Here is a 12706-nt window from a genome sequence, read left to right on the forward strand (position 1 = left end):
AGTGCAATTTAAATAATGAACCCATCTGAGCTGGATGGGCGAGGTAGAAAGAAAAGCGCGACTCTAGGGCATCACGACATGTAAAGGGATTCCGCCTCAGTACAGTTGTACATGTAACGTTCTCTCATTGCCTCCCTGTCCTGTAAATTGTTTTTTCCCCCCAGCCTGATATCCTGTGAGCGCGGGGTCACTGCCATCGCTGTTCACTTGGTCCCTTTCCAAACTATATACAGATTAGCTAGCATCTGGTTGTAACAGCGCAGCTACAAGGCTGCAGGTCACATGCTTCCTTTATCTTCTTGTGGGCACTGTTCACACATAGGAGTCATCACCCGCTCATTGGCACCCTGCTGAGGAACTGCATGTCCCAGCATGCCCCAACCGCTAGGAAATTATAGGGAGAGAAGAATGCATATATTTATAAAACGCTTGCAGGCTGAAAACCACAAAGTTAACTGTGGTGGGGCATTAGAGTGTAAGCTCCTCTGGTGCAGAGATGATGTGTCTGGCTCAGTATTCTCTGTACAGCACTGTGGTATATGTCAGAGCTATAACAATGTATAATAATAATAGTGTGTGACTGTGTGGGGCATTAGAGTGTAAGCTCCTCTGGTGCAGAGATGATGTGTCTGGCTCAGTATTCTCTGTACAGCACTATGGTATATGTCAGAGCTATAACAATGTATAATAATAATAGTGTGTGACTGTGTGGGGCATTAGAGTGTAAGCTCCTCTGGTGCAGAGACTGATGTGACTGGCTCAGTGTTTTCTGTACAGCACTATGGTATATGTCAGAGCTATATCAATGTATAATAATAATAGTGTGTGACTGTGGGGGGACCAGGGGCGGACTGACCATTTGGAAACTCGGACACTGCCCGAGGGCCCGGGGTCAGTAGGGGGCCCCATGAGATGCCCCTGTTACCTTTTTCATAGACTTTTTTGAGTTTGAGCAAGGACACAGGGGCCCCATGATCCACTATTGCCCGGGGGCCCCATGAGTTGTCAGTCCGCTCCTGGGGGGGACATTAGAGTGTAAGCTCTTCTTATACAGAGACCGATGTGACCTCTTCCTTTCATAGAGCTCTCCACACTTCACCTTTTTTTTTACTTTCTCCAGTGGAGAAATAGGGCTTCTGTCTGTCAGCTGGGGCTGGTCCATAGGAAGTGGGTTGGATGGTGCAGACCACCAGACTGACATCTATTGGCAGGAATAAAGTACAGAGGGGGTAAATCTGTAAACTGAAAGCGAGTATTGCCAGGAAAAGCTGGTTTTGTTGTTTTATCTTCTATTGCATTATTTATTTTTATCTTGTTAATTTACATGGATCTCTGTTTTAACATTTCATTATACCTCCTTTTTAAAGCATTGGAATAATGACATGCAAAGGGCAGTAACTCATAGCAACCTGTCATATTGCAGTTTGCAGTTAAAGCGGAGTTAAACCTTCACAATTTTTTTTTTAATTGGGCTTTTAGCTCTAATTTTCTTAGATGGATAGAATGTTAGCACATTATGTCAGACTTACCTAGATAGCGATCCCCTCCAGCACTGCACTGGCATCATTCCTGTTGGTCACGGGCACTGTCATCTTCTACCGCTGTCACCCGTTGTTAATTCCAGACTCCGATTATTCGATCGCTTGGTTGGCCGGGCTGCCATAAATGTAAATTGGTGGTGCCATAAACGCAACTGAGCTGCCCATGTACAGCTCAGTATACATACAGTAAATGCTGACAGGCAGGAAGAAAGGGTTTATTACAGAAGAGACCAGAGTCTTTTCTGTCATAAAAATTCTACCAGTCAACGTTTTTGCTTTTTTTTATTGGTTTAAAGAATATGTAAATCCAGCATTTCATATTCCTGATATGTGCCTGCTGTACCATGTACTTTTATGAAGAAGCATCCTTTTCTCTTTGTGTTGCTTCCTTTGTGTGAAATCCCTGATGTTCCTGCCAGTCTCTCTGCTTTCCTATTAAAAATTGACCACATTGAGCACGGCATGGTCAGTTCTCTAGCTGTGCTGGGACCTCAGCCTGCTCTCCTCCAATGATCAGTGTGCTACTGTTTCTCCTCCCCCAGCTCTTATGCAGCTGAGAACAGAGGGTATGTGATCGCTTATAAAAAAGGAGAAGAAAGTTAAACTTAATGGGTTGTTTTTCAAAGTGAGGGTTCACCTATACTTTTCCACTATACGTCTGTTTAAGGAATTGTATTTGTTACTATGTCTTCCTGCTCCTTGCAGAATGCTCTTTGCCTTACTGAATGAGTCTAATAAGATCCTGTGTTTTTTAGACCAAATAAGAAAAGCGTGTAAAGAAATAAATACTCCATCAAAGCAAACTTTTCTAAAGAAAGGAAAACTTTGGTCTCCCAGCTGTATAAATCAGACAGGAATGTCAGTGGCATTTACTTTGTTTTTGCTTCATGAGCAGCGATCGCTGACATGCCGGTAAGGGGAGATTAGCAATTTAGTCATCTGTCAAACGGTGTTTTCATAAATTATTCACCGCAGCATGTTTTACTTCTGTCAGGCGGCGTGTCGCTTTGTAGGCTGGAGAATGACATCTTAAATACTGTGATGGTGGCTTCTGCTCAAAGAGATCGTGATGAGGAATGATGGATCTTGAGGGACTGCAAGTCCCAGCACACAGGAATGCTTTGATTGGTAGATCCTTGCCTTATGCTGCATTGCAGGGCTCTGAGGATATTTTATTTTCAGTATATAATAAGAGAGGGGATGTCCCAACAAAGAGATGGTGGGCACTTTTAAAGGAAAGCTGCAGTCGAGTTTGAATATTAAAGTGATTGTAAAGGCTTGGCTTTTATTATTCAACCACTTCATATCTGGACACTTTCACCCCCTTCCTGTCCAGGCCAATTTTCACCTTTCAGCGCTATCACGCTTTGAATGACAATTGCGCGGTCATGCAACACTGTACCCATATGAATTTTTTAGCATTTTTTGAGACAGATAAAGCTTTATTTTTGTGGTATTTTTTTTTTGCTATTTAAATGAATAAGACCAAAAATTTTGAAAAAAAGTGTTTTTCTTATAAAATTTTGCAAATAAATAATATTTCATATTAAATCTTGGCCACATTTTATTCAGTTATCTTTTTAGTAAAAAAAAAAATAACCCAAATTAGTTTATAACCAAAAATTATAATTTTTTAAAAAATTTTTTTTACATTTTTAATTTTTTTTTAATATTATTATTTATGTGTTTTTTTTTTCTACATACTGTCATCCTAGCAGTATAGTGCCTACACTGTACTTGTGGGGGTGATGAAGATTTTTTTGTTTTTTCACACTGATTGCTTTTATACCCATAAAGGCTGTAAAAGCAATCATTTCTCCTGCATTCTTGCAGCCATTGAGAACTACTGTGTGAGCTGTGATTGGTCACAGCTTGTCACATGGTACAAGGCTGTTGTGAATAGCCTTTTACCATGTGACCTCTGTGATCATTCACAGATTTCACACGTAGTAAGCAATGATGTCAGAAGTGACATCTTGCTTACTACTCTGCATGTGATCACTGATTGGCCAATCAGTGATCACATGATCGGGACCTCGCACAGAGGTCCCCTCTGACGATCGGTGTTCCACTGTGTCCGGAGGGAGCGCGCACAAGCAGGGTGCGGGGAGGCCGTTTATAAATGGCCACCCGACCCTGCAGTGCCACCGTCCGGCCGTTTATATACAATGATCGGACGGGAGGTGGTTAACCACTTGACCTCGAGAAGATTTACTCCCCTTCCTGACCATTTTTTACGATACAGCGCTGCGTTACTTTAACTGACAATTACGAGGTCATGGAATGCTATACATAAATGAAATGTATTTCCTTTTTCCCCAAAAATAGAGCTTTCTTTTGGTGGTATTTGATCACCTCTGCCTTTTTTACTTTTTGCGCTATAAACAAAAAAAGACTCCCCGTACGACGATCGGTTTTCCACTGTGTCCGGAGGACACAACGGGCACCATATCGCGGTGCTGCGCGCTCCCAGGGAGCACGCACAGTCCATAATGGCGGGTGCCGTTTATGAACGACAACCCGCCCCTGGACTGCCACCGTCCAGCCGTTTATATACAGTGGCCGGATGGCAAGTGGTTAAAAAAAACAAAATGTCCTTCTTGGTCTGTGCAATGGTTTTGCACAGAACAGCCCTGATCCTCCTCTTCTTCGGTCCTCCACCTGCTTTCCTTGCCCCTCTCCCACTGAGTGCTCCCTAGCAAGCAGCTTGCTATGGGGGCACTCGTACAGGCTTGTTACCAAGCTGGCTCTGTATTACCATAAGACACACAGAGCAGGGCTCGGTCCAACCTGCTGCTCCCTCCTACTGTGATTCACAGTAGTGGAAGCCAATGGCTCCCACTGCTGTGTCTAAGCCAGTAAGGAAGGAGAGAGCGGAGAGAGCACATTGCTGGATTAAGATCAGGCTCAGGTAAGTATTGGGGGGTGCTGGTGGGGGAGCTGGTTGCAGGGAATGCATTAAAAAGCCTTCTTCCTTTAGAACCACTTTAAACTTGGAATGGCATTTATGGTGCTTAGGAGCATCCTTCCCACTTCATCAAAGGTAATAAGTCAAAGAGAGCATCCAGTGAAACATTCTTAGGCATTCAAAGTCTTTATTGTTCACCTTGTTACAACAAATAGGGCAAAAGACAACTAACGCATTTCAGGGAGCCACACAATCCCCCTTCATCAGGACTGGGTGAAATGCAGAATGTTAAATGGACTCAAAGTCCTCCAAAGCTGACTAATCTGCAGGCAGAGGATGTTATGAACAACAGTCAATGCTGATATTCACACTTTTACATCCATTTAACATTCTCTTTCAGTATTCCCTGGTGGTTTATATATAATTACCGAACTGCACATTTTTTAAAACAGCGCACTACTACAAAGAATAGGAATGTATTATTGAATCACGGGCTATGGTCCATTGTTAGCTTTTCCTTCAGATCTTTTCATTGCACATGTCCAAAATATAAAATGTAAGTTTAAAGAGAAAGGGATCTCTGATAGTTTCAAACAAGTACAGATCCTGATATTTTCATTGCTGTTGATATCCGCTCATTGTCTGTGCATGTAAATTGGAAGCTAACATTTGCTCATCCTGCTGTCAGAGTATTACGTTACTCTCTTAACCCCTCTTGCTTAGTACATTTCACCTTAAAAAAAAAATAATAAAATAAAACTGACAGAAGCACAGTTTCTTTGACCGCTAGCACAGCTGTCTCATTTTAATGTTTCTCCCATTAGCGAGCTAAGATCACAGCGCCTTATGTCCCCGCGCTGGAGGAAGGGTTGACATCTGGCCCAGCGAAAGGATTGTGTCAGTGCCACTGCCTTAATTGGCTGACTGCAATTCCTAAATACATGGCCTCTTAATCCCGGGGGACAGGGGACATAACCTGTTTAATGTGATCACTGCTAGCTGTTTAGTCGTTTCTTTTGCAAAATGATCTATGCAGTTAGGTCAATTCTCACAATTGCCAATTTCTGATAGTGAATTGAAGAGCTGAGAGTTCTGAAGCTCCCCAGTTCACTCTGTAAGTGGCCTACCCACTTGGCCTTAAAGTAACACTGTCCCTAAAGTGTATCTCCAGCCGTAACTTGTTTTTTAGAATTAGACCACTTGTCAGGTGTTTACTGCTATCTGGGGCTCCGTTAAAAGATTTCTCATTTACAGAAATTATGTAAGCTGTAAATTTCAGACACCTAGATGAGCAAAGTTATGGTGATTCCTGGAAATGCTGAAGTTTGCCTATTGCATATTCCTATTGGTCTATCACTATGATGGGCTGACTCCCTGGTCAACAGTAATGTATTGGGGGCAGGAAAGTTCCACCATTGACGGACTTTGCCATCTAGAATGGCATGTCATTACCACGTTCTGACAGGGTTTAGGTCTCTGAGAAGTTCAGTGGATGCCATCATTATAGGTTTTCCCCAATACGCCAGTACTGGCTTCCCATCCGATTTGTTTCCTTCTGTGTCCCCTTCTCCTTTCTTCTCCCCTCTCCACCCTGGTGCACATTCTTCTTCTTGCTTCACTGTCTTCTGCTTCCTTTTCCACACTCAGACCTCCTTCACTTCCTGCTTTCCTCTTCTGCCTCCTACATCCTTCTCTACTTTTTGTTTCACACTTTCCGACTTCCTCCTCTACTCTCTTGCACCTCCTGCTTTCTCCTGCATCTCCTTCTACCTCCTGCTTCTTCCTCTTCTACTTCTTTATCACCTGTCTTCTTCTGCTCCGTTTCACTCTGTTCCCTTTCCATTGAAACTGCCTGTTAGTTAGGTCAGGTGGACCTTCTGGCCAACAGTGGGACACAGAGCGCTTTGCTGAGAGCAAGGTAAACAGGTTATGTATTTTTGCCCCCCCCCACTTCACTCTTTTCCCTTTCCATTGAAAACAACAAAAACATTTCCTAGCACATCTACCAGCCTCCAAACAGAACTAATTGTCTCTGTCTAACAGTGTATTTCAAAGAAAGAGGGGTTTAGTTGCACACATTTGCAAATATATGTGAAAGCTGCCGTGCCTATGTCAAGGCTCCTCTCTATGCTGTGGTCCTATCTCTATAGTTTTCAGAGTTTCCCAAGCTGGAACACATATAGCAGTGGATAAATTAACAGCAGGTTTGCCTGGAGGAGACCAACTCCTCCCTGAGGGCTCAGGGACACATTGGATGCCCAACAATAGAACAATGGCAGCTGAAAGCATCCAATGCATCCCCAAACATTCCCTTTCCATTGAAGCTACTAGTTAGTTTGGTAAGGTCAACCTTCAGAATAACAGAGCTCCGTGCAGTGCTTTGGCAAGAGCTTACCCTGTGGGTCATCAGATGGTCCATATATAATTGACTGCCCTCTAAAGTCCATGGGCAGCCATGCAAGGTACCCATTTACAGTATATTAATACTTGGGTATGTATGCCTGTTGCAGTGCTGCAGATTTGTTAATAAGTGCAGTTAGCTTTTTAGTTTGGGGGTGGTAAGAGGACAGGTAATATTTAAACTGTATAGTATGCATATACTGTAAGGATTCTTAAGGTGTTTGTAAAGCCAAGGGTTTTTTTTTTTCGTTTTGGATAAAATAAGGAATGGCTAAAACCTCTGGCAGTATTTTTTTTTTTTACTTTCTGTGTCTAATTAAATGTGTACCCTCCTTTTTATACCCTCAAAAAGTTAATACCTTCCACCCTAGAAAGTGTAATGAAATATATATAAAAAACCTTTTTGTGATATAATAAATTACCAAAATAAATTAAATTAAAAAATCATAAATATATACCAAGAAATATAAAATATAAATAAAAATAAAGAATACAAAAACTCCCCAAATCCAAAATGTCCAATAATAATTCAAAAATAAGTTCAAAAACAGTGTCCAAAATTCCAATCTTTTTTCTCCAAATACGAAAGTTGACCTCTATTTCATCCAAAAACGTATCTCAAAAAAACCAAATATAAATAATCTAGTGCAATTCAGTTAATTAAAAGAAATCACCCTGTGCAACTTCACACTTCACTTCAAAAATGTTTTGTGAGAAAAAAAAAAAAATATATATATATATATATATATATATATATATATATATAATTATTCCAATCTTAATTAATTTCTTTATATAGTGCATCTGAACACATCAATCCAAAGTGTACACACTCTGTGATCACTGCAACTCAGTGAATACCAACAACCACCACACAATAGTACTAAATACTATTACCCTCTGTGAGTATTATGAGAGCTCTACAAACATTATAGAACAGTAATCCTCCAAATTCTTCTTTAAGAATATTTTTCCAAGGTCCTCAGAAAGATAAAATGGTCTTAGGAGCAATATTCAAAGCATAGGGATAACATTTATTAGTAACTCACATATTAAAACCAGATTATCAGCTCCAAACATGGTTTCTATCTGTTTCCACCAAACATTTCCTCCACCACGGGGTGATTTCTTTTAATTAACTGAATTGCACTAGATTATTTATATTTATTTTTTTTGAGGTACGTTTTTGGATGAAATAGAGGTCAACTTTCGTATTTGGAGAAAAAAGATTGGAATTTTGGACACTGTTTTTGGACTTATTTTTGAATTATTATTGGACATTTTGGATTTGGGGAGTTTTTGTATTCTTTATTTTTATTTATATTTTATATTTCTTGGTATATATTTATGATTTTTTAATTTAATTTATTTTGGTAATTTATTATATCACAAAAAGGTTTTTTATAGATACTTTCTGTGTCTGTTGGGAAGATTTTCTGACACCTCCTGTTCTGGAGAAGCAACAAGGGAGAGGAAATTTCTATATTTCTAATTGATGGAAATACCCCTGTTAGATGTTTGTCATTGGAACTGGTGTCCCTTTTGGAATATTTCCCCCGCCTTTTATTTTGGTGCCAACTATAAAGCATTGGATTTCCAATCACTTTCTGTCCTGATGTCATTGTTCACCAGAACAAATAGAGGGTGAATATATAGTACCTAGCTTGGACACAATAGGAAGTTAAATGGGGTTCCAGTACTACCCTACTTTATCAAAAACCAAACAAAAGGTTTTGACTCTACTAAAAATCTTTCAGGCCTTGTTAGAAGATGAGTTAGAAGGTTCTTTAGATATTTTATATAGCCATGATATTGGAATGTTGGGTGCCCAGTGCCCTCGTTAAAGTGATTCCTATGTTTAGGTCTATAGCAGAGGTCTCCAAACTACAGCCCTTGGGTCAAACCCGGCCTGCTGAAAATTTTTATCTGGCCTTCTGTTGTAAGAGGGGACCTTGATGAAAGGGAGGACTCTGATGGGGAATTTGATATAAAGAGGGCTGTGATGTAATGGAGCCTCTGAACTCTGAACTTTATGTAAAGGTTGACTCTGATGTAAGGGAGACTCTGATGGGGAACTTGATGTAGAAGGATGCTCTGATGTAAGGGAGGTTCTGATTGGGAAAGTTGATGTAAGGGAGGCTCTGATGGGGAACTTGATATAAGTAGGAACTCTGATGTAAGAGGGGGCTCTCTGATGGGTAACTTGATGTAAGAGGGGGTCTGATAAGGAACGTGATGTAATGGGGGCTCTGATGGGGAACATGATGTAATGGAGGCTCTGATGGGTAACTTGTTATAAGGGAGGCTCTGATGGTTAACTTGATGTAAGGGGATGACCCTGATGTAAGGGAGTTTCTATGGGGAACTTGATGTAAGGGGGTTTAATGTAAAACTTGATGTAATGGTGGCTCTGATGGGGAACTTGTTGTAAGGGAGGCTCTGATGGTTAACTTGATGTAAGGGGATGACCCTGATGTAAGGGAATTTCTATGGGGAACTTGATGTAAGGTGGGGGTTTAATAGGGATCTTGATGTAATGGTGGCTCTGATGGGGAACTTGTTATAAGGGAGGCTGTGATGGTTAACTTGATATAAGGGGATGACTCTGATGTAAGGGGGGACTCTGTAAGGGGGGCTCTGATGGGGACCTTGATGTAAGAAAGGCTCTGTTAGGGAACTTGATGTACGGGGAACTCTGATGTAAGGGGGGCTTTAATGGGGAACTGAAAGTAAAAGAGGCTCTGATAGGCAACTTGATGTATGGGTGACTCTGATGTAATTGGGGAGGTTAATTTGGAATTTCTTTGCTTTGCTTACTGAAGTTTTTTTCATCTCTGTTGTTCTAATTCATATATTGCTTCTTACGAAAAAAATTCAAGTAAAATGTTTTCATTCATTTAAATTAGATTTTGTCATATATAAAACTGATTATTTTGCAGCCCATGAATATCTGTGAAATATACATGTGACGCTTGTACTGAAAAGTTTGGAGACCCCTGTTCTAGAGTGCAAAATTCACTACGCCTTAAAATCCTAAAGTGTTCATTTAATTTTAAGATAGAAAAAGGATATTTGAAATGGATGTGACACTTCCAGTACAATTCATTAGCCCCGATCTAACATTGCATCAATAAACATCTCACAATTCATTATCATTTTCATTTTGCTAGCTTTCCATTACAGTTCGTAGTACTCATGTCAGAAGCGGGTGACATATGATATTACAGGGTGTTCAAACATTTGTGTTTTCGCTACCCTGACACCATGAGACATTTCCTGCAAAAAAAGAAAAAAAAAATCAATAACATTCTTTTTCCCTTTTTCGAAAATGGCTTAGTATTGACAAATAGGCCCAGGCCGCATGTTATTGATCACATTGTTGTAAAATCACTCTGAGTTAACCGGGGCCCTTTCCCAGGGAGGTGAAAAGAAAACTGGTGTACATCATGGGAATGAAATGTAATTGTGGGATTGGAGGAAATCTCCTGTTCATTATCGTTGTCACTCACGAGGGCCATCTTATATCTTTCTGTTCAGGAAATAAACTTGTACAGACTAAACAGCCAGGATAAGCTGGGGCTGACGGTTTGCTACAGGACAGATGATGAAGACGACACGGGGATTTATGTCAGCGAGGTAAGATTTCTTAACATTATTGAAGTGACTTGGTACTTTACATTCTACCAATCTGCTCTTGAATATCTTCATAATTCAAAGATAAGCATACCAATTTTTGCAGTCAAGGTTCCTATGTTATCACTCACTGCCCTTCTATTGTCCCTGTTTTTAGTGCTGTTCAAAAAGTAGCTATCCTGAGCCCAGGATACCATAGCTATCCTGGGATTTAATTCTCTAAAACCCGGAGAGCTGCAGATTCCATACAATCTCTTAAAGCAGAACTAAAGCAATTGATTTAAAATGATTGTAAACAATGAAACATGAACAAAGCATATCCTTCTATATTAGTGGTCTCCAAACTGTGGCCCAGAGTCCAGATGCAGCCTTTTGCTTGCTTTTATCTGGCCATTGGGGCACATTTTTCATCCACTGATACCAACAATGTGGCATAACTCCCACCACTGACACCAATGAAGGGGCAGAATTCCTCCTAATAACACCAACAATGGGGCACAATTCTTTCCAATAATACCAAAGATGGGACACAATTCCTCCCAATGACACCAACAATGGGGTGCAATGACACCAATGATGGAGCACAATTCCTACCAATGACACCAACAATTCTTCCCACTGACACCAACGATGGGGCGCTATTCTTTCCACTGACACCAAAGATCAGGCACTGTTTATTCCCACTGACATTAGGACCTGTTTCTACTCTCACAGGCCAAAGTCTGGCCCCCCTTAAGTCTGAAGGACAGTCAATTGGTCCTTTGTTTAGAAAGTTTGCAGACACCTGCTGTAGTGTGTACTTGCCTCAGTCCAAAGCACCTAGTGTGATCTCTGTCTCCCTTGACTTATTCCTCTGTTCTCTGCATGAGTAACATTTGACAGTCTATGCCAACACCAAGCAATCCTGGAAGACAGTCTTGCCCCTCTCCAGCACACAGCAGATGATTGCCTCAGCTGTGCATGTTTCCCTATGAGAATGTGTAGAGAGGGGTGTGTCCATTTCCTCCACTCAGGTCTCAGATTATAATCTGCTCTCTGCTCTATGCTGTGCAGTATGTGACATCAGATTAATGCCCCCTGCCTTCTGGACCAGAGGAATGCTGTAGTAAGATTTGTTTCATCTATATGTACAACCTGAGGCTGGTCACTTTAGTTGGTATATGTAAGGGTTTACAACCACTTTAACTGTTTCCCGTGAATAAAAATAGTCACAGTGATCTCAACTGAATGGTAAGCCACCAATTGGTTGCTGTCATAACTGATCACATGTGCTGCACCTTTTTAACTGCAGATCAAACAGAGGCTAAGATGGCAGCTTCCCTGGCTATAAAGGAGAGGATGGTTTTATAGATTTAGAGCATCTTATACAGCCAAATGGATTGTTGACTTCTTATTGGGCCAATTCTAGCTGTCATGCTAACCTGTAAGCATCAGGACTACAGCAGAACACATGTGCAGTTATGGTCTTCTGACTTTCATAGTATGCACTATGGTTCTAGGTCAGTCACTAAAAATATTGAAGCCAGTGGATCAGCATAACAGCCAGGAAAAGCATTTTTCAGAAAGACATCAGCAGCTTCAGGTCTGCTTATTTCTCTTAGAAAAGATTTACTTTTACGTTTATCACTGTTTTTCTATAGTGCACATCTAGGTTGGGAATACCACACCATGGTGTATAGTACGGAGTTCCTCATATTATTTGCACTTGCTTTTCAGATTGACCCCAACAGCATTGCCGCTAAAGATGGGAGGATCAGGGAAGGAGATCGGATAATACAGGTAAGAATGAAAGAAAATTAGTCATCTGTACAGTAAGATCACTGTGTTGTAGGAAAAAGTGAAACTATATTGATTGTTACGTTCGTGTTGCCAAGTAATCAGCCATGTAAAACCTTTTTTATACCAGCTCTGGAGTCAGTAATCTAGTGGTCTCCAAACTGTGGTCCTTTGCTTGCTTTCATCCAGCCCTTGAGGCACTATTTTCACCCACTGATAACAATGGGGCATAATCCCCCCCGACACCAATGAAGAGGCTGAATTCCTCCCAATGACACCAACGATGAGGCACAGTTCCTCCTACTGACACCAACAATGGGGCACAAATCCTCCCACTGACACCAAAGATGGGACATTGTTTATTCCCACTGATATCGGGACCTTTTCTACTCCCAATGGGCACAGTCTGGCCCCCCTTAAATTTGAAGCATGGTAAACTGACCCTTTG

At 41.0% G+C, this 12706-nt stretch overlaps 1 protein-coding gene across 4 annotated transcripts in view; it reads left to right on the forward strand.

Moving 5' to 3' along the window:
- Positions 1–12706, forward strand: part of PDZRN3 (PDZ domain containing ring finger 3) — a 350680-nt gene that overhangs the window by 323103 nt on the left and 14871 nt on the right. For all 4 annotated transcript variants that reach the window (XM_089654795.1, XM_089654796.1, XM_089654798.1 and 1 more), the window contains 2 exons: positions 10387–10485; positions 12199–12261. In XM_089654795.1, coding sequence (XP_089510921.1) covers positions 10387–10485; positions 12199–12261 — 162 coding nt within the window. The remainder of the gene's footprint in view (positions 1–10386; positions 10486–12198; positions 12262–12706) is intronic.

This window comes from Staurois parvus, unplaced genomic scaffold, assembly GCF_062004578.1.
Source record: "Staurois parvus isolate SC_StPar_1 unplaced genomic scaffold, SC_StPar_1.0 ptg000799l, whole genome shotgun sequence".
Taxonomy (NCBI): domain Eukaryota; kingdom Metazoa; phylum Chordata; class Amphibia; order Anura; family Ranidae; genus Staurois; species Staurois parvus.